The sequence below is a fragment of the Mobula birostris genome, chromosome 6, assembly GCF_030028105.1.
Source record: "Mobula birostris isolate sMobBir1 chromosome 6, sMobBir1.hap1, whole genome shotgun sequence".
NCBI classification, from domain to species: Eukaryota; Metazoa; Chordata; class Chondrichthyes; order Myliobatiformes; family Myliobatidae; genus Mobula; species Mobula birostris.
The window spans coordinates 4962134-4988708 of record NC_092375.1 but is presented as its reverse complement, the minus strand read 5'-3'; the positions used below and the strand labels follow the sequence as shown (position 1 = coordinate 4988708).

General features: G+C 45.7%; 1 protein-coding gene across 1 annotated transcript; it reads left to right on the top strand.

Annotated features, from left to right (window-relative positions):
• The first annotated feature begins 13673 nt into the window (after positions 1–13673).
• Positions 13674–23574, top strand: LOC140199697 (lysozyme C, milk isozyme-like). Its single transcript, XM_072262176.1, has 4 exons — positions 13674–13806; positions 14876–15067; positions 19877–19952; positions 22449–23574. The coding sequence occupies exons 1-4, from the start codon at positions 13674–13676 to the stop codon at positions 22513–22515; spliced, it is 468 nt and encodes a 155-aa protein (XP_072118277.1). The 3' UTR covers positions 22516–23574.
• Positions 23575–26575: the final 3001 nt, after the last annotated feature.

The window sequence follows — 26575 nt, the reverse complement described above, 5'->3', positions numbered from 1 at the left end:
TCCTGAAGCTGGGTGTGAGTCCGGAACCTCCTTCCTGATGGCACCCGTGAGAAGAGAGCATGGCCTGGATGGTGGTGGATCTGTATAAAATCAGGAGGGGTGTAGGTAGGATGAATACACACAGTCTTTTTCCCAGGCAGAGTCAGGGAACTAAGAGCAATAAGGCATGGGTTGGAGATGAGAATGGAGAGATTGAAAAGGGACCCAAGGGGTAACTTCTTCACACAGAGGGTGGACGATCTCTGGAAAGAGCTGCCAAAGAAAGTGGTTGAGGCAAGTTCAAGCTCGATTTTATGTTCACCTGATTGTACATATATACAACCAAACCAAACAGTGGTGGCACTGTAGCATAGTAGTTAGCAGAACATTTTACAGTACCAGCAGCCCGACTTCAATTCTCACCACTGTCTGTAAGGAATCGTTCTCCCCGTGGTCACAAGGGATTCCTCCGGGTGCTCCAGTTTTCTCACATCGTCCAAGTCGTACCGGTTGGTAGGTTAATTGGTCATTGTAAATTGTCCTGTAATTAGGCTAGGCCTATGGTTATTCACTAGGGTATTCATTAGTCTCACTGCCTGAGGGAAGAAGTTGTTATCCAGTCTGAAAGTCCTTGTCAATAGCAACACTTAAAAGACATTTGGACAGGTTCACGGAGAGAAAAGTATTTATTAGCATTTGGGCCAAACGTGGGCAAATGGGACTTTTGAACTTTGAAGACACACACTCAACGATTTAGGAACAGCTTCTTCCCCTCCGTTATCAGATTTCTGAACAGACGATCCCATGTACAATACCTCAGTGTTGTTTTTCTTTGTTTTGCTCTCTTTTTGTACTAATTGTTTAATTTAAAAATATATACAGTATATTTATTCAGCTTAGATGGACATCTCAGTCGGCACGGGCCACTTGGACCAAAGGGCTTGTTTCTGCCCCTGTCTCTTTGTGGCACCGTGACTCTAAAGTTTACCTGGAGCTTCTGAGAGAGAAGCCTCCTGTTCACTCACCTCAACACTGAACTGACCCATCAGCCTACGGACTCACCTTCAAGGAAACTACAACTCATGTACTCAGTCTCCAGAATCAGAAACAGGTTTAATATAAATGGCATAGGTTGTGAAATTTGGTGCTTTTTGTGGCAGCAGTACAATGCAATACATAATAAAATACTATAAATTACAAAAAGAAATATATACTTTTAACTCAAATAAGTAGTACAAAAATTGAATTGAATTGTATTATCTTTATTGTCATTATGCTTGCTTGGTGCAATGAAACTCTGTTTGGCTTCCTCTCAGGCAATTAAATAAAACAGTAGATAAAGACAAGTCAGTAATAAAAAACGGTATTAAATACATAAGTAGCAGAAAATAAGTTATAGCAGCACCAGAATATCACAGTAATGCACAAAGTGCCCTTAGTCAAGTCAAGTCAAGTCAAGTCACTTTTTATTGTCATTTCAACCAGAACTGCTGGTACAGAACATAGTGAAAATGAGACAATGGTTTCCAGGACCATGGTGCTACATGAAACAACACAAAAACTACACTGAACTACGTAAGAAAAAACACCAAAACTACACTAGACTACAGACCTATCCAGGACTGCATAAAGTGCACAAAACAGTGCAGGCACTACAATAAATAATAAACAAGACAATAGGCACAGTAGAGGGCAGTAGGTTGGTGTCAGTCTAGGCTCTGGGTATGGAGGAGTCTGATGGCTTGGGGGAAGAAGCTGTTGCACAGTCTGGTCGTGAGAGCCCGAATGCTTCGGTGCCTTTCTCCAGATGGCAGGAGGGAGAAGAGTTTATATGACGGGTACGTGGGGTCCTTCACAATGCTATTAGCTTTGCAGATGCAGCGTGTGGTGTAAATGTCTGTGATGGCGGGAAGAGAGGCCCTGATGATCTTCTCAGCTGAACTCACTATCCGCTGCAGGATCTTGCGATCCGAGACGGTGCAATTCCCGAACCAGGCAGTGATGCAGCTGCTCAGGATGCTCTCAATACATCCTCTGTAGAATGTGGTGAGGATGGGGGTGGGAGATGGACTTTTCTCAGCCTTCACAGAAAGTAGATACGCTGCTGGGCTTTCGTCGCTACGGAGCTGGTGTTGAGGGACCAGGTGAGATTCTCCGCCAGATGGACACCAAGAAATTTGGTGCTCTTAACGATCTCTACGGAGGAATCATCGATGCTCAGCAGAGAGTGGTCATTCCGTGTCTTCCTGAAGTCAACAACCATCTCTTTTGTTTTGTTCACATTCAGAGACAGGTTGTTGGCTCTGCACCAGTCCATTAGCCACTGCACCTCCTCTCTGTATGCTGACTCATTGTTCTTGTTGATGAGACTCATCACGGTCGTGTCATTGGCGAACTTGATGATGTGGTTCGAGCTGTGTGTCGCAGCACAATCGTGGGTCAGCAGAGTGAACAGCAGTGGACTGAGCACACAGCCCTGGGGGGCCCCCCCGTGCCCAGTGTGATGGTGTTGGAGATGCTGCTTCCAATCCGGACTGACTGAGGTCTCCCAGTCAGGAAGTCTAGGATCCAGTTGCAGAGGGAGGTGTTCAGGCCCAGTAGGCTCAGCTTTCCAATCAGTTTCTGAGGAATGATTGTGTTGAATGCTGAACTGAAGTCTATGAACAGCATTTGAATGTACGTGTCTTTTTTGTCCAGGTGGGTTAGGGCCAGGTGGTGGGTGATGGCAATGGCGTCGTCTGTTGAACGGTTGGGATGGTACGCAAACTACAGGGGTCCAGTGAGGGGGGCAGCAGGGTCTTGATGTGCCTCATGACAAGCCTCTCGAAACACTTCACGATGATGGATGTGAGTGTATAAAGCTGGATTACCAGAAGGATACCTACATGGTCAGAGAGAGAATGTGCAAGCTCCACACAGACAACACCCAAGGTCAAATTCGATTCAGAGTCAGATTTGGATACATTTATCCAAGATGAGAAGGAATTTCTTTAACCGTAGGGTGGTCAAATTTGAGTTGAATTGAATGATCTTTATTGTCATTATACATAGGTACAATGAAACTCTGTTTAGCTTCCTCTCAGGCAATTAAATAAAGCGGTAGATAAAAACAAGACAGTAATGGAAAAACAGTATTAAATAGATAAGTAACAGAAAATAAGCTGCAGCAGCACCAGAGTATCACAGTAATGCACAAAGTGCTGTTAGTGCAAGTATTTGAGTCCTTGTGTGTGCTCACAGTTTCAGTCATTGTTCTGTGGGAGTGATGTGATGGAGGCCGCAGCTCTGGGATAGAAGCTGTTCCTCAGTCTATTTGTTCTGACTGTTAGTGTCCTGAACCTTTTGCTGGACGGCAGCGGGTCAGACAGGGAGCAGCCGGAGTGTGTGGTGTCTCTGGTTATGCTGATTGCTTTCCTCCTGAGTCTGCTGGAATAGATGGTGTCCAGTCCTGGGAGTTCTTTCTTAACAATTTGCTGGGCCGCCTTCACCACGCGATGCAGGTCTTGTCGCTCAGCGGCTGTGCAGCTGGCACACCACACTGTGGCGTTATCAGTCAGGATGGTTTCAATTGTGCTTCTGTAGAAGTTAAGCAACAGCTTTTGTAGAGGTTTGGCCTGTTTCAGCTTTCTGAGGAAGGAGAGTCTTTGCTGTGCCTCTTTTACAAGCAGCGAGTTGTTGGTGGTCCAGGTCAGCTGTTTTGACAACATAACTCTAAGGAACTTTAGGTTCTCCACACTTTCCACTACCTCTCCATGTACATGGAGGGGGGTGTGTACTCTGTCCTTTGATCTCCTGAGGTCAACGATCATCTCTTTTGTTTTAGAAGTGTCAAGGACCAGGTCGTTGTCCTTACACCACTGTCAGATGATCCACCTCAAGCCTGTAAGCTGTTTCATCCTCGTCCGAGATCAGGCCAACCACGGTGGTATCGTCTGCAAATTTAATGATGGAGTTGGAGGTGCAGTCATGTGTGAAGAGTGTGTAGAGCATAGGGCTCAGCAGACAGCCTATTTTTAAGATGAGGGTGGTGGAGGTGCGCTTACCAATTCTGACTTGCTGTGGTCGGTCTGTGAGAAAGTCTATGACCCATGATCACAGGGAGGAACCAAGGCCAAGAGTGTTCAGTTTGCTGACCAGTTTATGGGGGATGACTGTGTTAAATACAGAACTGAAGTCCACAAATAATATCCTCACGTAAGTGTTCAGTTCCTCGAAGTGAGTCAGAGCAATATGGAGGGCTGTTGTGATTGCATCCTCCGTGGAGCGGTTTGCCTGGTAGGTAAACTGGTGTCTGTCCAGATCAGGTGGGATTATAGTCTTAATATGTGAGAGCACAAGTCTCTCAAAGCTCTTCATGGCTATGGGTGTCAGCGCTACAGGGCGATAGTCATTCAGCCACTTCACAGCTGATGTTTTGGGCACTGGGATGATGGTGGAGGTTTTCAGGCATGTTGGGACAACAGCTTGTCGCAGTAACACACATCAAAGTTGCTGGTGAACGCAGCAGGCCAGGCAGCATCTCTAGGAAGAGGTGCAGTCGACGTTTCAGGTCGAGACCCTTCGTCAGGACTAACTGAAGGAAGAGTGAGTAAGGGATTAATCTCTTCCTTCAGTTAGTCCTGACGAAGGGTCTCGGCCTGAAACGTCGACTGCACCTCTTCCTAGAGATGCTGCCTGGCCTGCTGCGTTCACCAGCAACTTTGATGTGTGTTGCTTGAATTTCCAGCATCTGCAGATTTCCTGTTGTTAGCTTGTTGCAGTGAGAGGTTAAATATACTTGTAAACACCTCAGCAAGCTGGTCGGCACACGCTTTCAGTACCCGGCCGGGCACTCTGTCTGGGCCAGCTGCCTGACTCGCATTCACTTTCCTCAGGGTGGATCTCACCTGATGTTGCTTAAGGACCTGTGTGGACTCATCGTCAGGTGGGTGGATGAGTGGAGCAGCCTCCTCCCTCTGGGCAAAGAACTCGTTCAGGACATCAGGCAGTGTGGCGTTATCATCTGGCGGCAGATTATTGGTTTTGTAGTCTGTCAGCGCCTTGATGCCTTTCCACATACTGCGGGGGTTGTTGCTATCAAACTGACTTTCAATGCGCAATTTGTATTTGGGCTTTCCATCCCTGATGCCCCTGTGGAGATTCTCCCGTGTTTCACTGTGGGCTTGTTTGTCTCCTGACCTGAAGGCTGCATCACGCTCCCTGAGTAGTCCCTCACATTGCTGTTAATCCAGGGCTGTTAATTGGGAAACACCTTAATTGTCTTTTGTGTTATTACATTTTCTGTGCAAAACTTAATATAATCTCAGACTGAACCAGCATATTCCTCCAGGTCTGCTCCCTTTGCAAACAAGCCCCAATCTGTGTTGTCAAAACAGTCCTGTAGCATTGAGGTGACTTCCTCTGACCACACATGTACTGTCTTGATAGTTGGTTTTACTCTGCAGATCTGTGGTCTGTAAGCTGGGGTCAATGTGAGGGAGGTATGGTCTGATTGTCCGAGGTGTGCAGATGGGGTCGCTTTGAATGCCCCTGGAATATTTGTGTAGACTTGGGCTACGTCCACACTAGACCGGATAATTTTGAAAACACCAGTTTCGAGTAAAAACGAAAGCCGTCCGCGCTAGGCGTTTTTCAAAATATCTCTGTCCACACTAAAACGGATATTTGGGCAAATCTACTCCTACTGTGCATTCGCAGACACATCTACAGAAAACAAGTGAAGAGAAAACGGTATAATATTTACGTTTCCGCAGCGGCGTTGTGCTATTTCCATTGGTCAAAAACTAGAGTACCAACAACAACAGCGAAAGAAAGTTTTCAACAATGTCTTCAAGGAATACAAAGAAAACCTCCGCTGGGAAAATCAGACTGGACTTCTTTGTTTAGACAATGAAGTCGAGCTGTTCCTGCGAGTTACAAACGACTACAAAGTCAGCAAAGCAATGGAGATGTTTAATTCCAAACAAACTATTAACGTAGACAATAAAGTAAACAACACACGCATGAAGCCGTCCTCTACCCAAGATCAACATTATCAACAATTACAAAATGTTAAATGGTCAACTCGACATAGACCACATCAAACACAAACCTATTAGGAGCAGAAGAGGGCACTCAACTCAATTTGAAATACTAACTACCAAGTCAGATGTGTACAGCAATTCATTTTCCCCCGCACAATTAAAGCATGGAATAATCTTAATCCTAACACAGTCACACAACCAAACCCAATTAAATTTAAGGCAGCTTTTCTTCTTCAAAAATCTCCTTCTTAAGCCCACCCTCTGCCACCTCCAGTTTAAATTCCATGTGAAATATTTTGGAGCATCAAGAACCAAGAGAGTGGAATATTCTGCTGCAAGACCTGCGCAGTATTTCTGACATTAATATTTTTAAAGATAGACTCAATCAAATCAATTTGGGGATCTAGTCAAAAAAGCTCACTTTACAATTTACCTCTCACGCCGTTCACACTGACTGCGCGTTATAACAGCGACAGTGCCGGCTTGGAGACCAGGGGTACAGGAGATGGAGGGTACGACCACCGCAGACTGGGAGACCGGAGGGTACGGGCAGAAGAACGGAGGATGCAAACAGAGAACCGAGGGGACCAGCTTGAAAGCCACCTCCAGTTTAAATGCCATGCGGAATATTTTGGAAAGATCAAGAACCAAGAACAGCCGTCCGGCAGTGCTTGCGCAGTCCCAAGCAAAAGCAGAAAAAGCATTGTTATTGTGGTGTTGTTATGACAATGTTTTGAAATATCTCCGTTTACCCCGTCCACACTACAACGCGAAACAATCGTTTTCAAATTTACACACTCCGGAGAGTGTTTTCGAAAATCTCTGTTTTTGGGGGATGATAACGCCTTTTCAGTGTGGACAGAAGGCCAAAGCAAAGAGAAAAGGCTTCGTTTTCAAAATTATCTGGCATAGTGTGGACGTAGCCTTGGTCTAGTATGTTATATTCTCGCATCGGGAAATTCACATTTTTGTAAAATTTGGGCATGACCAGTTTAAGATCTCTGTGACTGAAGTCCCCTGCTACAAAGATCACTTCATCCGGGTGAGCCATGAGCTGTTTGTTGGCGCTATCATGTAGCTTTTCCAATGCTGACTTAGCTCGAGCTTGCGGGGGAACATATACAGCCATAATTATTATCGTTGTGAACTCCCTCGGGAGAAAGAACGGTCTACGCCGTACCGCGAGGAGCTCCAAGTCCGTGCAGCAGTGTTCCTCCACAATGTTCACGGCTGTGCAGCAATTATCGTTTACATAGACACACAGTCCTCACCCCTGCTCTTTCCGGTCGGCCCTTTGAACAGAGCAGCCGGCCAGCTCGATAACAGCGTCAGGTACGTTTGGGTTCATCCGGGTCTCCGTGATGACAGTTGCACAGTGAGGAATGGTTCTCACTCTGATCTCATCCATCTTGTTGGTGAGGGATCTGGCATTAGCGAGAAACAGGCTTGGTAGTGCTGGTCTGTACGGGTTTAGCCATTAGCCTAGCCTGGAGCCCGGAGCCCGCTTTCCCCGTTTCTGTTTCCTCTCCCTCCGCCACCTCGCCACCTCGCCAGCGGGATGGTAATTCCGAAGGGCTTTGGGGTGCGTAGAATCTCCGGCGGGAAGAGAGTTGTGTTAACTCTGGGATCTGTGTCATGTTCTCCAATGAACAGTAGCTGGGATTGATGGTAACTGGTGAGAGCTGCTACTATACTTAGGGTACTTAGCAGAACTAAGAAAAATACAAGGCCGCGAGTGAGCCGAGCCACTGCTGTGTCTGCGAGCGCCGCCATCTTGCCATGAAAAAGAGAGCAAAACAAAGAAAAACAAAACTGAGGTAGTGTAAATGCGTTCATTGTCCGTTCAGAAATCTGATGGCAGAGGGGAAGAAACTGTTCCTAAAGTTTTGGGTGTGTATCCTCAAATTTCAAAAGTTCAATGTAAATTTATTATCGGAGAACATATATGTCACCATATACAACCCTAAGATTCGTTTTGTTGCAGGCATACTCAGCAAATTCAATAACCATAACGGAATTAGTGAACGGCCGCACACAACAGGACAGACAACCAGTGTGGAAGAGACTGTGCAAGTACAAAATAAAATAATCATAATAAATATCTAGAAAGTTAGATGAAAAGTCCTTGAAAGTGAGTATAGGTTGTGGGAACAGTTCAGCGTTGGGGTGATTGAAGCTGAGTGAAGTTATCCCCTCTAGTTCAGGAGCTTGATGGTTGAGGGGTAATAACTATTCCTGAACCTGGTGATGTGGGTCCTGAGGCTCATGAAGGCATCAGTGAGAAAAGAGCACGGCCTGGGTGGTGGGAGTCCCTGATGATGGATGCTCCTTTCCTGCGACAGTGTATTTGTGTTTCCATACTAGGCTGTGATACAGTCAGTCAGTATACGCTCAACCACCCATCTATAGGGCCCCAGACAGTCCTTCCAGGTGAGGCGACACTTCACCTGTGAGTCGGCTGGGGTGATATACTGCGTCCGGTGCTCCCAATGTGGCCTTCTATATATTGGTGAGACCCGACGCAGACTGGGAGACCACTTTGCTGAACACCTACTCTCTGTCCGCCAGAGAAAGCAGGATCTCCCAGTGGCCACACATTTTAATTCCACGTCCCATTCCCATTCTGATATGTCTATCCACGGCCTCCTCTACTGTAAAGATGAAGCCACACTCAGGTTGGAGGAACAACATCTTATATTCTGTCTGGGTAGCCTCCAACCTGATGGCATGAACACTGACTTCTCTAACTTCCGCTAATGCCCCACCTCCCCCTCGTACCCCATCCGTGATTTATTTTTATACACACATTCCTTCTCTCTCTCTCTCCTTTTTCTCCCTCTGTCCCTCTCACTATACCCCTTGCCCATCCTCTGGGTTTCCCCCCCTCCCCCTTTTCCTTCTCCCTGGGCCTCCTGTCCCATGATCCTCTCATATCCCTTTTGCCAATCATGTGTCCAGCTCTTGGCTCCATCCCTCCACCTCCTGTCTTCTCCTATCATTTTGGATCTCCCCCTCCCTCTCCCACTTTCAAATCTCTTACTAACTCTTCCTTCAGTTAGTCCTGACGAAGGGTCTCGGCCTGAAACGTCGACTGTACCTCTTCCTAGAGATGCTGCCTGGCCTGCTGCGTTCACCAGCAACTTTGATGTGTGTTGACTGAGAGGCTGTTGCTGTGGCACGATTCAGCCAGATTTTCAATCTCCCTCCATTATGCTGATTCATCTCCTCCTTTGATTCGGCTTACGACAGCGATGTCAACGGCAAACTTAAATATAGCGTTGGAGCTGAGCTTAGCCACACAGTCATGAGTGTAAAGTGAGCACAAAGCCCTATGGTTCTCCTGTATCTCCTCCGTGATTATTGTTATTTATTTATTATTTATTTTTTATTATTTTTTTATTTGTGCAATTTACTTTCTGTTGCACATTGGTTGTTGTTTGTCAGTCTTTGTTTTTATAGTTTTCATAAATTCTATTATATTTCTTTCTTTTTCTGAAATGCCTGCAAGAAAATGAATCACAAGGTAGTATATGGTGACAAAGAGCACGTTCTTTATTAGCAAATTTACTTTGAACTTTGGAGAGATGCTGGAGATCTGGAGAAACGCACAGGATGATGAAGGGTCTCGGCCTGAAGCATCGACCCATCACTTCCCTCCATAGATGCGGCCTGGTTTGCTGAGTTCCTCCAGCATTTCGTGTGTGCCCTGCCACCTTTGGTGGGGATAATGATTAGACTGTATGGGTCTGATTTCACTGTTTGCACACAGTATATAAAGAGGGATTGTGTCATAGAAACATAGAAACATAGAAAATAGGTGCAGGAGTAGGCCATTCGGCCCTTCGAGCCTGCACCGCCATTTATTATGATCATGGCTGATCATCCAACTCAGAACCCTGCACCAGCCTTCCCTCCATACCCCCTGATCCCCGTAGCCACAAGGGCCATATCTAACTCCCTCTTAAATATAGCCAATGAACTGGCCTCAACTGTTTCCTGTGGCAGAGAATTCCACAGATTCACCACTCTCTGTGTGAAGAAGTTTTTCCTAATCTCGGTCCTAAAAGGCTTCCCCTCTATCCTCAAACTGTGGCCCCTCGTTCTGGACTTCCCCAACATCGGGAACAAGCTTCCTGCATCTAGCCTGTCCAATCCCTTTAGGATCTTATACGTTTCAATCAGATCCCCCCTCAATCTTCTAAATTCCAACGAGTACAAGCCCAGTTCATCCAGTCTTTCTTCATATGAAAGTCCTGCCATCCCAGGAATCAATCTGGTGAACCTTCTTTGTACTCCCTCTATGTCAAGGATGTCTTTCCTCAGATTAGGGGACCAAAACTGCACACAATACTCCAGGTGTGGTCTCACCAAGGCCTTGTACAACTGCAGTAGTACCTCCCTGCTCCTGTACTCAAATCTACTCGCTATAAATGCCAGCATACCATTCGCCTTTTTCACCGCCTGCTGTACCTGCATGCCCACTTTCAATGACTGGTGTAAAATGACACCCAGGTCTCGTTGCACCTCCCCTTTTCCTAATCGACCACCATTCAGATAATAACCTGTTTTCCTATTTTTACCAGCAAAGTGGATAACCTCACATTTATCCACATTAAATTGCATCTGCCATGAATTTGCCCACTCACCTAACCTATCTAAGTCACCCTGCATCCTCTTAGCATCCTCCTCACAGCTAACACTGCCACCCAGCTTCGTGTCATCCGCAAACTTGGAGATGCTGCATTTAATTCCCTCATCCAAGTCATTAATATATATTGTAAACAACTGGGGTCCCAGCACTGAGCCTTGCGGTACCCCACTAGTCACCGCCTGCCATTCTGAAAAGGTCCTGTTTATTCCCACTCTTTGCTTCCTGTCTGCTAACCAATTCTCTATCCACATCAATACCTTACCCCCAATACCGTGTGCTTTAAGTTTGCACACTAATCTCCTGTGTGTGACCTTGTCAAAAGCCTTTTGAAAATCCAAATATACCACATCCACTGGTTCTCCCCTATCCACTCTACTAGTTACATCCTCAAAAATTTCTATGAGATTCTTCAGACATGATTTTCCTTTCACAAATCCATGCTGACTTTGTCTGATCATTTCACCGCTTTCCAAATGTGCTGTTATCACATCTTTGATAACTGACTCCAGCAGTTTCCCCACCACCGACATTAGGCTAACCGAGTCCATGCTGGTTCTCAGTGCAATCTCTCAAGTGTCTGCCGACTGGTGGCGCAGTGGTATCAGTGCCGGACTCCGGAGCGAATGTTCCCGAGTTCGAATCCAAGTCGGGCCCCCAAGTCCCCCCGGGCATGCTTTCCATCCGTGCCGGGTTGAGCGTCAAGCTAACCACTCAGCCTCGTTAAAAAAAAAGGTCGAGTCAGGAACGTTCGTATCATGACCCAGTTAATCTGAATGGAGACCAATCCTGAGACCACGCGTCAGACAAGAATGGCTGACTGTCTGGTGCGACACGATAAAAAAAAAGTTTTACCTTTGACCCCAGCATCTGCAGTGTATTTTGTGTTTCTGCAGACAGGGAGACTGATCACATTGGATCTAGCAGCGACTCTAATGACTACTGTAATTTTGAAGTAGTGATGAGCTGCTGCTAATGATATTTTGAGATACTTGTAACAATTGTAATGTGATATGAAAATATCCATGATTTTTATTGGTCACAAAGTCACAGGTACTACTGTGGTTTGTTACGTACATTGATAATTGATGGAAATGCTAACTTTCAGTTAGAGGTTAGTGAAAATAAAGCTATAAACTTATTCCCATCCAAGTTCATGGACCCCCTGGAATCTATCAACAGACCCCTGGTTTAGAAGAACACAGGCAAATGGGACTAGGTCAGGTAGTGCTATGAAGTGAGAGACCTTTACCCTGCTATGTAACAGAGCAACTGCAGAAGAAAATCCTTCTGTTTTATTCCCAATTCTTTTAACATAATACTTAACTTGTTTTTTCCAGAATTTTTGGATGATGATCTCACAAATGACATCCAATGTGTGAAGTCCATAGTTACATTGCACCCCAGGATGAAAGCTTGGTACAGTAAACACAACTTTTGTCACTAACTCGGTGTCCATTGTTGACATAATGATAAATTATTTTCAAGTGTAAACCAAAGTTTAGAACTTTACCGAGAGTGAAATATGCAACAGCTGGGGTTGAAAGGGATAATAAATCAGCCGTGATGGAATGGTGGAGCAGTGGTCTAAATGGCCTGATCGTTCTCGGATGTCTGGTGGTTTGATGGTGTAATCTGAATTCGAACCTGCCCGCATCGACAGCTCCCTCTGCTATTGTCAGAGTCGCCTGGAGCAGCAGATGCAATGGGAAAAACAGTGATCATTTTGTGGAAGGCTGCAGCTTCTGACAGTGCTGCCGATCGGCACAGCTGGTTGCCTCACCACAGCCTGGTCCTTTCTAGAGTCTGAGAAACGCGGGGTAGAAGCTCTCCTTCAGCCAGGTGGTATGTGCTTTCAGGCCTGAAGGGAGAGGGGAGAACAGAGGATTTCCGCGGTGATGATGTTCCTGCTCTACTGAGGCAGTGGAGCCTTTTCATTGCTTGTAACATTGTAATTGTTGTACTATGGAACAAATCTGATATATAACCCACTGCAATTAAATTTCAGCATTATCTCATTGCTTTATAACAATGTTGTGAAAGTTAATAAATAAATACACTCTGAAATATCAGGTCTTGCATTTTCATTCCAATTTTACTTGGTATTCAAAGTACAAAGTACATTTATTATCAAAGTATGCATACTTTATACAACCTTGAGATTCGTCTCCTTACAGGCAGCCACAAATTGAAGAAGCCCAATAGAACCCATTAAAAAAAGAATTTGGATCTTGGTGCTTGGTAGTGAGGTGGAGACACATTTCAACCAAAGGAGGAGTAAGGCACTCCTTCCCTCCACTAGCCTGCAGGTCACCCTCGGGCAAGGACCTGCTAACCCCAGATCAGGGCCAGGTGAAGCTGTGGGAGCAGGTGGTGGATGGTTGCTGAATACCACAGGTCCGGACATCAAAGGATATGGCGAGAAGGCAGGTGTATGGGGTTGAGTGGGATCCAGGATCAGCCATGATGGAATGGCGGAGCTGACACGATGGGCTGAATGGCCTAATTCTGCTCTTATGGTCTTATGGGAGTAGGATAAACAGTCCGTGAACCGGGTGGGTGGGACCTGTCACGATGTTGCTGACCCTTTCCCAGCACCTTTCTGTATATATGGCCTTGATGGCAGGTAGGCCGGTGCCCGTGATGTTCTGGGCAGTTTTGACTACCCGCTGTAGAGCCTTCCTGTCTGTCACAGTGCAGTTTCTGTGCCAAGCAGTGATTCAGCGACTTGGCCGGAGGAGTTGGAGATCTGAGTTTCTATCAGCCCAAGGTCTTCCGCAGTTCCTGACAATGAAACATTGATTCCAGAAACAGCAGGACGAGGAGGCAAATAAAAAAAACAAGATCAAACATCGCTGGAAATCTCCTGTTCCTAATGAGCGAGGAACAGAGTCCAGAGAAGGTTTGAAGGTCAGCCGCTGTTTAACAGGGACTGACGGGAGTGTCCTGGTTTCCCGGCTCTGCAGCTCAGAGCAGAAACTCGGTTTCCATTCTGAAGTTGGGATCCGGGGGCAGCAGCCAATATGACGAAGGTCTTGATTCTCCTCGGTGCCTTGATCACAGGAGCAGCACCGTACATCTTTGAAAAATGTGAACTGGCTCGCCTTCTGCGCAGGAGTGGACTGGAGGGATATCGTGGCTATAGCTTGGCAAACTGTGAGTCTCATTCGTTCTGTGTAGTCATAGTCATGGTCATACTTTATTGATCCTGGGGGAAACTGGTTTTCATTACAGTTGCACCATAAATAATAAATAGTAATAGAACCATAAATAGTTCTATTTCCTGAGGAGACTGAGGTCCTTTAACATCTGTCGGATGATGCTGAGGATGTTCTATGAGTCTGTGGTGGCCAGTGCTATCATGTTTGCTGTTGTGTGCTGGGGCAGCAAGCTGAGGGTAGCAGACACCAACAGAATCAACAAACTCATTCGCAAGGCCACTGATGTTGTGGGGATGGAACTGGACTCTCTCACGGCGGTGTCTGAAAAGAGGATGCTGTCCAAGTTGCATGCCATCTTGGACAATGTCTCCCATCCACTACATAATGTACTGGGTGGGCACAGGAGTACATTCAGCCAGAGACTCATTCCACCGAGATGCAACACAGAGCGTCATAGGAAGTCATTCCTGCCTGTGGCCATCAAACTTTACAACTCCTCTCTTGGAGGGTCAGACACCCTGAGCCAATAGGCTGGTCCTGGACATTTTCTGGCATAATTTACATATTACTATTTAATTATGTATGTTTTTATTACTATTTAATTATTTATGGTGCAACTGTAACGAAAACCAATTTCCCCCAGGATCAATAAAGTATGACAATGACTATGACTATGACTATGACTATGATTGTGAGAGTGTGGAATGAGCTGTCAGCACAAGTGGTGCTTGTGAGCTCAATTTCAACATTTAAATGAAGATTGGATGGGTACATGGATGATAGGGGTATGGAGGGCTATGGTCCTGGTGCAGGTCGATAGGACTATGGACTAGATGGGCTGAAGGGCCTGTTTCTGTGCTGTACTTCTCAATGACAATGATTCTAAAGCCACACTGGGTTCCACTCCTGCACATAATAAAAGTGGCTATTTGGTGTATGTTCTGTGTATAGAGGGCAGAGCCAGACTGAACACAGAGTAATGATGGGGCTATATATGCAGGGGTTCCTGGGGAGAGAGGTCCAGGAATAATGAGACAAGGTCTCGGGTTTTTGCCTCTGTTCAGGGGTTTGCCTGGTCGAGCACGAGAGCAGCTACAACACCAGAATGGTCGGACACAACCGGAGAGATGGGAAGACCACATCCTCGGACTACGGGCTCTTCCAGATCAGCAGCCAGGACTGGTGCGACAATGGGCGCACGCAGGGCAGAGGCAGCTCCAGGAATTCAAAGAATAAATGTGGGAAGATCTGCCTGGGTAAGAGAGACGATTCTTGTAGAAACTGTTCACTGTGGCGATTGCCTGAATTTTCCCTGTGTCGATTCAAAGTCAAAGTAAATTTACTACCAAGGTACAGATACGTCAGCAAACACAACCCTGAGATTCATTTCCTTGAAGGCTTTCACAGGAAAACAAAGAAACACAACAGCATCAATGAAAGCCACACGAAAAGACTGACAAACAACCCATGTGACAAGCTGCTCAAATAACAATTAAATAAGTATTCATTGCCACGGACAACTGAGGAGACCAAGTCACTGGGTATATTTGAGGCAGATGCTAATAGATTCTTGAATAGTCAGGGCATGAAGGGATACGAGGCGAAGGCAGGAGACTGGGGCTGAGAGGGAAAATGGATCAGCCATGATGAAATGGGGGAGCAGACTCGATGGGCCAAATGGCCTAATTCTGCTCCTATATCTTATGGTGTTAAAAATCTGAGAACATGAGTTGTAGGTTCCTTGAAAGTGAGTATATAAGTTGTGGAAGCAGTTCAGTGTTGAGGTGAGTTATCCACACTAGTTTAGGAGCCTGATGGTTGAGGAGTAATAACTATTTCTAAATCTGTGGTGTAGGACTAAGGCTCCCGTACCTCCCGCTTGATTCCATAACTAATTGCATAGGTTTAGAGTGAAAGGGGACCTGAGGGGCAACTTCATTACACAGGAAGTGTTGGTTATATGGAACAAGCTGTCAGAGGTAGTTGTAGAGGTGGGTACAATTGCTCAAATCAAGTCAAATGAAATTTATTGTCATGCATACAAGTCGTCCTGGCTATCCCTCGAGGTCGAGGTTGATGGTCTTCGTTCTGAAGAAGTGGCCCACAGAGCGAATTCGCCTGTGCGTGTATTTGTTTAACGTGTACTTGATGTTCCATTCCAAGAAGCACACGATACTTCACAAATCAACCAACGGATTCCAATGGCATGGAAACCATGACGACATGCATACAAGTACAGTGAAAATGATTCAGACATCATGTTGGTATCTGACAATGACAGGAAACCCGTGTGGAAAAGTGTTTTTTAAAGTGGAAAAGTGATTGCCTTGGGACAGTTCCACTCTCTCGACCTCAGATGTTTGGGCCCAGTGGTATGAGCAAGTGTCACAAACTGGGGTCATCCTCGGTTGCAGTGGATGACCATGACATCTTCTGTGCCGTGCCTTGCCTTGCCCTTCGCTCTCCACAGAGCGATGCAGAGCCACCTTCCTGATCATTGGATCTTATGGCGAATCTCATCCTGCCAGTACTGATTCCACATTCTGGGGCAGGTATGACCCTATCTCACCGAGGTACGAGGCAGCCAGCTGCCCTCCCCTGGGCATACCTAGACTGCCTGTCAAAGCGGAGTACCGGGGTGTGGCCGCTGTCGTACGTAAACAGCTACTCGGAGCCACAGGTGAGAGCTGTGTGTCTGGTGGGGACCAAAGGCGAGAGAGCTGTCCCAGACAAGCCCCTTCACCAGAGGTGCTAGCTACCCCTTCCTGGACTCTTTCGGACAACATACAGAACTTAAGTTATGCATAGTTATGAAAGACAGCAGCCGGCTGGTGGTGCAGTGACATCAGCACTGGACGTGGAGGTGGATGGTCCTGAATTTTAACCCAGCCGGGTCCCAACCTGGGCAGCAACAGTATCTCCACTGAAGAAAGGCCTGGCAGTCTACTTCCAGACCTTGCCATGAAAACTCATTGGACAATTACACTATACATAGGGTCGCCATGAGTCAACAACTCAATGTCACTCAACAACAACAATACAAGGCAGCAAAGAAAAAGACTGTGTAAACAAGTTATTAGTAAAAGCACACAGTAGCTTTTGGTGTCATGGTCCGGTCTGTGAAGTCCGCATTCCGGTTCATGGTCCGGTCCCTGGACTCAGGACTCCGGGTCTTCCAGCTGTCCCTTGTTTGGTTGAGTTAATCATAGGCACCTGATTCCCATCTTGGGGCTTGGAATATAAGTAGCCTTGGGATTGAGTGTGGGCTGTTGGTTTGTCTTGTCAGTTCCCCTTGGAGCAACCTGCTGATGGAAGGTTAGTGAAACCATTTGTGATCTCTAGGCCTGGTTGGAGGGCCACTGCTTCATGGAGCCTCATTGCCACTTGTTAGAGAGGTCTTTGTGGTATGGATTTGGCTGTTTCCTGGGCCAGCTGAGTGGCTGCCAGCCACTCTGAGCTAGGTAAGGATCTGGCTGTTTCTGTAGCCAGTGGAGGATGTTGGCTGAACTGAGACTTGGAGCTACCCCGGAGCAGAGATGGAACTGTCTGTTGTTCTTTGGTGTTTGTCTCTTGCCCTTGCCTCTGTGGGGTAAGTCAGGCTGTTTTGCTGTTGCCCTGTGGGGGGATCTGTCTTGTCTCTGCCTCTGTTGGGTAAGTCTGGCTGTTCTGCTGTTACCCAACAGATGGACCTGTCCCACTTTGGTGTGGAGAGGTTGAGTCCTGGCTTGTCTAAATATAAGTCCCGGCTCTGTCTACGTACTGTCCTGTCTCATGTTGGTGTCGTATTAATGATGAGTCTTGGCTTTTTGAAGGACAAGTCCTGGCTCTATGTTGATGTTCAGTTCCCAGGCTGTCTCTCAGCTCCAGCCTCCGAGTTATCAGCCTTGTATTTCAAGATGAAGATCCCGCGGACAAGCTCCAAGAGCCCAAGCCTCAAGGATCCCACGGACAAGCTCCAGCCTCAAGACCCCAGCCACGTCCTGTCCTGAAGCCATGTCATGTCCTTGCCTGGTTCTGGGGTCTGAGCCCGAGGCAAGACCCAGGTTCTGGGTCCTTGTCCAGTCTTGGGCTCAGAGTCCAAGCCTTGGTTCCTAGTCCTGGTCCCTCTTTCCATAGCCCAAGTCTGTTTTCTTGTCCCTGCTCCTTGTCTGTGTCCTGTCACGTCCCTACTCCAGTCAAGTCCTGTTCCTTGTACTTCAGTGTCTGTGTCTTGCATTTGAGTCCGTTCCCAGCACCCCATTGTGACACTTGTTAGTCCAAGGAGTGGTTGATGGTGTTCCACTTCTGAGGTACCGTAGCTTTAGGGCTGTGCAGGTTGCTTCAAGAACCTAATGGTAGAAGGAGAGTAACAGTTCCTGAACCTGGTGATGAGGGTCTTCAAATTTTGTACCTCCTGCCCGATTGAGAATGCGAGGAGAGGACTTGGCGGGGATCTTGGATTACAACTCTAATGTTTAGATTTAGATTATGAGAACGCTCAGTCCTCTTTTATTGTCATTTAGAAATGCATACATGCATTAAGAAATGATACAATGTTTCTCCAGAGTGATATCACAGAAAACAAGACAGACCAAAGACTAACGCTGACAAAACCACATAATTATAACATATAGTTACAGCAGTGCATAACAATATTATAATTTGATGAAGAACAAACCATGGGCATGGTAAAAAGGTGTCAAAGTCCCCGAGTCGATCGACTCCCGAGTCCCCGATAGCAGGCAGCAAAAGGGAGAAACTCCCTGCCGTAAACCTCCAGGCACCGTCAACTTGCTGATACCTTGGAAGCAGCCGACCCCAGCCGACACTGAGTCCATCCTTCCGAAAACTTCAAGCTTCCGACCAGCCTCTCCGATACAGCCTCCCAGGAGCCATCCACTGCCGAGCGCCTTCGACCTTGCCCTGGCTGCTGAAACACACAAAGCCGAGGATTTGGAGCCTTCTGCTCCGGAGATTCCGGTTACCACACAGTAGCAGCGGCAGCGAAGCGGGCATTTCAGAAGTTTTCCAGATGTTCCTCCGTACTCTCACGTCTGTCTCCATCAAATCAGAATTGTGCACAGTCCCCTACTTGACAAATTACGGATATCATTCACCGGAGAGGCCGCGCGTGCTGCTGTCACGCCGCCATCTTCTCCTCTAAATAATGTGCATTATTTATCAACGATCTTAAGAATGCTCTGATGTGAAAGGTTAGAATAAACCAGTGCCACCCACGGTAGCCTAGTGGTTATTGCAACACTTTGAGTGCCAGTGACCTGGGTTCAATTCCTGCCACTGTCAAAATGGAGTTTGTGCTTTCTCCCTCTGCCCCGCATGCATTTCCTCCCGGAGCTCTGGTTTCCTCCCACATTCCAAAGAGGTATGGGTTTGAAGATAATTGATCATATGGGTGTAATTGGGTGGCATGAACTCATTGGGCCAGAGGGCTGTATCAATGGATAGAGAGAGAGAACATAGAACAGTACAGGAACAGACCCCTTGGCCCACAATGTTGTGTTGATATAATTAAAATAGTTATCTAACAAGAAACCTAACTAATCCTCTCCGCCTACACCATGTCCAGATCCGTCCATTTTCTCACATTCATGTGCCTATTTAAGCAATTCTTAAAAAATCTCTGATGTATCTTCCTCTATCACCTCCCCAGGCAGCACATCCCAGGCACTCACCGCTCTTGTGTTTTTAAAACAAAAGCTTGCCCCTCACATCTCCTTTGAAATTAACCCCTCTCGCCTTCAATGCATATCTGGTATTACACAATTCAACCCTGGGTAAAAGATACTGTCTGTCTACTCTATCTATGCCTCTTATAAACCTCTATCAGATCTCTCCTCAGCCTCCACCGCTCCAGAGAAAACAACCTAAGTTTGTCCAAGATAGATAGATACATACATGCATACATACATAGGCAGATGGACAGATGAATGGATATTCCATGTTCTTCAGGATTCCTGAAGCCAAACCACAAACCAAGTATCTACCATATCTACAGAAATCATCACAGACTTCACACAGCAACTTTAACATACCAACATCAGCACTATTTTGTATTTCTTGTACAGATTTTATCAACGATAGTATTGCTGATGACATTGAATGTGTAAAGAAAGTGGTTCTGCCCCAAGGAATGAATGTTTGGTAAGTCAGACCTCGTTGGCCTTTTGCCTGGAGCTGTGTTTGAACAGGATGTGAATGGACAATCAGTAGATCTTGGGAATCAAACTCGGGGAACGACACATCCCTGTACTAGGAATTGTAGATGACCTCACTGTTACATTATAGTGTAAAAAGAATCGGACCCAATACAGGTCTCTGTGGAACACCACTAGTCACCAGCAGCCAGTCTGAAGAGGCTCCCTTTATTCCCACTCTTTGCCTCCTGCCAATCAGCCACTGGTTTATCCATGCTAGACACTTTCCTGTCATACCATGGGCTTGTAGTTTGTTAAGCAGCCTCATATGCAGCACCATTTCAAAGGCCTTTGGAGATTCTAAATACAGAACATCAACCAATTCTCCTTTGTCTATCCTGCTTGTTTTTTCTTCAGATTTCCAACAGTTTTGTCAGGCAAGATTTTCCCTTGAGGAAACCATGCTGACTACAGCCTATTTTATCATGTGCCTCCAAGTACCCAGGGACCTCATCCTTAATAACCGACTCCAACATCTTCCCAACCTGAGGTCAGACTGGCCTATAGTTCCCTTTGTCCTACCTCTCTCCCTTCTTGAAGAGTGGAGTGACATTTACAAATCTCCAGTCTTCCAGAACCATTCCAGAATCTAGTGATTCTTGAAAGATTGGTACTAATGCCTCCACAATCTCTTCAACCACCTCTTTCAGAACCCTGGAGCATACACCATCTGATCTAGGTGATTTATCTCCCTTCAGACCTTTGCGTTTCCCAAGTACCTTCTCTCCAGTAATGGTAGCTTCACAACCTTCATGCCCCTGACAGTTGGAACTTCCACCATACTGCTCGTGTCTTCCACAGTGAAGACTGATGCACAATACTTATTCAGTTCATCCACCAGTTTATTATCCCCTAGCATTACCTCTGCAGCATTGTTTTCCATCAATAGCTACTCTCTCCTCTCTTTCATACTTTATGTATCTGAAGAAAGTTTTGGTATCCTCTTTAACACTATTGGCTAGCTTACTTTCACATTCCATCTTTATCTTATTGACTTTTTTAGTTACCTTCTGTTGTTTTTTTTTTTTTTTTTTTTTTTTAAAAAGCTTCCCAATCCTCGAACTTCCCACTACCTATAAAGTGGCACGCGTCATTAACAGCCTCTGACAACCAAGTCCAACTCTCGGCCTTCACGTGAGGCTTAGCTACTGGCCTGGTGGAACTGTTTCTACTGACAGGAGAAGGGGCAAAGGTGAACCACTGGCACCTCAAAACCAGCTGCTTCGGGCAGGTGGGGCTCATCAGCCTTGGCTGTCAGCCCGCCGAGGAGAAGGAAAACTCTGATTTTAAGCCTCCGCTGCCTTGCAGCCATACCCACCCGTGGGAGAGGCTTCGGGAGTAAACCCCAAGGAAGAAATCCAGAGCCAGGGTCCCTAAGGCAGTTTGATGTTGTTTACAACTTCACTCTGGCACCCTCTGCAGTGACACTGGTGCCAATCTGTATCGGCACTTGCCCTTCCCTCGGATGTAGAGAGGGAGAACCTACTGCACAGGCAACAGCCGGTTCTTCAAATCTTCCCGCCCAGGCCTGCTCCCTGGAGAGGGCACAGTCTGCCAGAGACGCAAACCCATGATCCCCGGGATCGATGGCTGCCAACTTGGACTGTACTTTATATTAGTTTCCTTCAGTTTCTCAGTGTGTTCTTTCTGTGGTTGATGGGAGGCGGGTGATGTATTAATTTTTGTGTGTAAGAGGGAGGTTGGTGGTTGGCGCTATTGTTGCTGGTCTTGTCTGCGAGTGAGGGGGTCCGGGATCCTTATGTGTAGAGGATCATTGATTATTTTTGTGGCTGTTTTTTGCTGCGAACGAGGGGGGATTTTGGAGTCTGAGTTTTGTTTCTTTACTTTTTCATGCTGGGGGAGGGGGGAGTTGATGTCTTTTCTTTCATCAACCCCCATGGTCTATTTGTATTTCATGGCCATCTGGAGAAGACAAATATCAGTTGTATTGTACATTGACAATAAAATTGACCTTTTGACAGGAACTGAAAGCAGTGGTGTTTGGGGGTGTGGAGGGGTGGGTTAGTGGGTAGAGGTGTTGATCAATCTTACTGCTTGGGGGAAAGTCACCGTTTTGGAGTCTGGAGGACCTACCTGGTGTGGATGCTATGTGGTCTCTGCCCTGATACGGTGTGAAATCTGTTTTGCACAGTGGTACATCACAATTTTAATACATAATAATTTTTAAAACAAATCTGCATAAGATAGATATATATATTAAAGTAAATAACTGGTGCAAAAAGATAGCAAACAGAAAAATAGTGAGATGGTGTATGTGGATTCATTGTCCATTCAGAAATCTGAGTGTGAAGTTTGATCTCAGAGTAGGTTCAAGTGTCAGGACACCATCGTGGGTGGAGAGGTCTGTACTGTGCTGTAACTGTTCTATATTCTAACTCAATAGCATGTTATATTTCTGATCCACACCTCTGACTTTTTGCAGGTATGGGTGGAAGAAGAAATGTCAGCGAAGGAACCTCACCAACTTTCTGAAGGACTGTAACTTGTAATGACAGATGAACCCAACACACTGGAACCCCTCCAGCAATCAACCCGTAACATTTACTAATTAGCTTACATCACTAAAAGCCAAGCCAATGAGCAGATTCTAGACTCACAGCATCATAGCACGGTACAGCACAGAAACAGGCCCTTCGGCCCATCGTGTACATGCTCACCGTGATGCCTATTTACACTAATGCCAGTTGCCTTTTGAATCTCTTCTATCCACATGCTGGTCCAAATGCCTTTTAACTGTTTTAATCGTGCCTCCCCACCCCCAGTAGCTCATTACAGATTTGCATCAACCCTGTGTGGAAAAATCTGCCCCTCAGATCTCAATCAGTTTCATTCCTCCCACCTTGTACCTCTAGTTATGGACTCTCCTGCCCTGGGTAAGGTCTATCTATCTTAGACCATAAGAAATAGGAGCAGAATTAGGCCATCTGGCCCATCGAGTCTGCTCTGCCATTCAATCATAGCTGATCCTTTTTTCCTAACTCCTCCTCAACCCCAGTTCCCGGCCTTCTCCCTGTAACACCAGAGGCCATGTTAAATCAAGAACCTATCAATCCTTAAATTCTGATTTGATGGAGATGGATGTGAAAGCACAGAGGAACATCTGGAGAAATTTCTGAAACGCCTGTTTGCTGCTGTCGTTACTGCGTGGTCGGGAATCTTTTAGAGGGTAGGCCTCAAAATCCCCGGCTTTGCCTGCTGTTGGCGACTGAGATGGAGGTCAAATCATTCGGCTAGAGATGGCACTTAGTACTCGATGTCGGACAGCTGATCAGAGCTTGAAGTTTTCGGATGACTCAGAGTCGGATTGTGGTCAGCATGGCAGGGAGAGTTTTTCTTCCTTCTCCCGTCTGCATGAGATGTGGGACATTTGAGAGACTTTGAACTTTTACTGTGCTCATGGACTTCATCAAGTTATGGTATTGCACTGTTGTAACTATATGTTATAATTATGTGGTTTTGTCAGTTTTTTTCAATCTTGGTCTGTCCTGTGTTTTGTGATATCACATCGGAGGAAATAATGTATCATTTCTTAATGCATGCATTACTAAATGAGAATAAAAGAGGACTGCGTGTCTTCATAATCTAAACACACCCAATGACCTGGCCTCCATAGCTGTATGAAGCAACATATTCCACAAATTCACCGCACTTTGGCTAAAGAAATTACTCTGCACCCTGGGAAACATCCTTTCCACATCTACTGTGTCTCGGCCTTTCAACATTTGAAAGGTTTCAATGAGATCCCCCCTAATCCTTCTAAGTTCCTGCGAGCACAGACCCAGAGCCATCAAACGTTCCTCGTATGATAACACTTTCATTCCTGGAATCATCCTTGTGAACCTCCTCTGAACCTTCTCCAATGCCAGCACATCTTTTCTTAGATGAGCAGCCCAAAACTGTTCACAATACTCAAGGTGAGGCCTCACCAGTGCCTTATAAAGTCTCAGCCTCACATCCCTGCTCTTGTATTCTAGACCTCTTGAAATGAATGCTAACATAGCATTTGCCTTCCTCACCACCAACTCGGCCTACAAGTTCACCTTCTGCGTGTTCTGTACAAGGACTCCCAACTCCCTCTTCATCTCAGATTCCTAGATTTTCTCCCCATTTAGAAAATAGTTTGCAAATTTATTTCTATTACCAAAGTGCATGACCATGCATTTTCCAATATTGTATTTCATTTGTCACTTTCTTGCCCATTCTCCTAATCTAAGTCCTTCTGCATCCTACCTGTTTCCTGAACACAACCTGCACCTCCACCAATCTTCATATCATCTGCAAACTTGAAAAACAAAGCCATCTATTCCATCATCTGAATCATTTATATACAGCATAAAAAGAAGTGGTCCCGACACCAACCCCTGCAGAACACCACTAGTCACTGGTAGCCAACCAGAAAAGGATTATTTTATTCCCACTCGCTGCCTCCTACCAATCAGCCAATGTTCTAACTATGTTAGTAACTTTCCTGTAATACCATGGGTTCTTGATTTGGTAAGCAGCCTCGTGTGGCACTTTGTCAAGGGTCTTTTGAAAGTCCAGATATACAACATCCACTGCATCCTCTTTATCTATCCTGCATGTAATCTCCTCAAAGAATTCCAACAGATTTGTCAGGCAAGATTTCCTCTTCAGGAAACTATACTGACTTTGTCCTTTCTTGTCCTGTGTCTCCAAGTACTCCATCACCTCATCCTTAACAATTGACTCCAAGATCTTCCCAACCACTGAGGTCAGGCTAACTGATCTATAAATCCCTTTCTGCTGCCTTCCTCCTTTCTTAACAAGTGGAGTGACATTTGCAATTTTCCAGTCCTCTGGCACCATGCCAAAATCCAATGGTTTTTGAAAGATCATTTCTCGTGCACCACAATTTCAACCACCATCTCTTTCAGAACACAAGGGTGCATTCATCTGATCTGGGTGACTTATGTACCTTTAGGTCTTTCAGCTTTTCGAGCACCTTCACTCTTCTAACAGTAACTGCACCCACTTCTCTTTCTTCACACACTACATCAGGCATACAGCTAGTGTCTTCCACAGTGAAGATTGATGCAAAATACTCATTCAGTTCATCAGCCATCTCCTTGTCCCCCGTTATTATTTTTCCTGCCTCATTTTCTAGCGGTCCTCTATCCACTCTCATTTATCTTTTATTTTTAACATACTTGAAAAAACTTTGATATTATTTGCTAGCTTGCTTTCATATTTCATCTTTTCCCTTCTAATAATTTAGTTGCTCTCTAAGTTTTTAAGAACTTTCCAGCCCTCTACCTTTCCACTAATTTTTGCTTTATTGTATGCCTTTCATTTGCTTTTACAATAGTTTTGACTTCCCTTGTCAACCACGGTTATACTATCTTGTCTATTCAGATTCTGATTCAGGTTCTGGAGGGGAATAAACAGTCAACATTTCAGGCCAAGACTCTTCAACAAGACTGGATCTACGTCTCATTGTATCCTTGGATAACCTTATTCACTGTCTACATCTCTGCCAATTTATGGTGTCATCTGTAAACTTTCTAATCCGATCCCCTGCTGCAGTGGATAATGACTACATGGGACTTCGACAAGGTTCGTGATGTTTTTCCAACCTTTTAACCTGCTCAAAGATCAATCTAGCCTTTCCCCCCAACATAGCCCTCCATTTTTCTATCATCATGCCTTAAATGTCCCTAATCTATCTTCCTCTACCACCACCCTGGCACAGCGTTCTACACACCCACTACTCTCTGTGTGAGAAACCTACCTCTGACATCACCTGCTATACTTTCCTTCAGTCATCTTCAAATTATGCCCCCTTGTATTTGCCATTTCTGCTCTGGGGAAAAATTCTTTCTCTGCCTCTTATCATCTAGTACACCTCTCTGCAAAGATCAAGATTAGATTAGTGTTATTTGTCACACATACCTCAAAACATTGAAAAACACAGTGAAGAGAAAACAATTGCATCAAGGACTAACACCGGCCGAGCATGTGCCGGGGGCAGCCCACAAGTGGCCGCAACGTGGCATACACAAGACTCACTAAGCATAACTCGTACGTCTTTGGAATGTGGGAGGTAACTGGAGCACCCGGAGGAAACCCACGGGGAGAACATACAAATTACTAACAGACAGCGGCAGGAATCAAACTCTGACTGGTGATCACTGGCACTGCATATCGATCGCACTAACTGCTAGGCTACTATGTCATTCACTATATCATCTCCTGATCAACAACTGCTACCATGGTCTCTCTGCTTCTGTTGTGATCTTCATGGAAAATTCAATAAACTCTACTCACTAACCATTTGACATGAGAGTTCATCTGAGGCACTGCTCACTTTTGGCGACTAATATTCAGCCGCGAACCACAAGGTAACTAGCAACCGAACGCTCTTAGAATCAGAATCAGATTTATTATTACCAACATACAGCATGTCATGATATCACTGGACAACAAAGATTTTGCTTCCTGAATACTTTTGGGTGCATCTTACGAATTTTGAGCTGCTGATCATGAAAATCACTGTGAAATTTCCCTAAGACTCAGAAGTTTATGAAGCTG

What these genes read in the sequence shown, in the direction of transcription:
- LOC140199697 (XM_072262176.1), top strand. Translation starts at nt 13,674, where the DNA reads ATGACGAAGGTCTTGATTCTCCTCGGTGCCTTGATCACAGGAGCAGCA. An exon ending in ATGTGGGAAGATCTGCCTGG is followed by an intron (nt 15,068 to 19,876) that starts GTAAGAGAGACG and finishes TTTCTTGTACAG; the next exon opens with ATTTTATCAACGATAGTATT. An exon ending in CCCCAAGGAATGAATGTTTG is followed by an intron (nt 19,953 to 22,448) that starts GTAAGTCAGACC and finishes GACTTTTTGCAG; the next exon opens with GTATGGGTGGAAGAAGAAAT.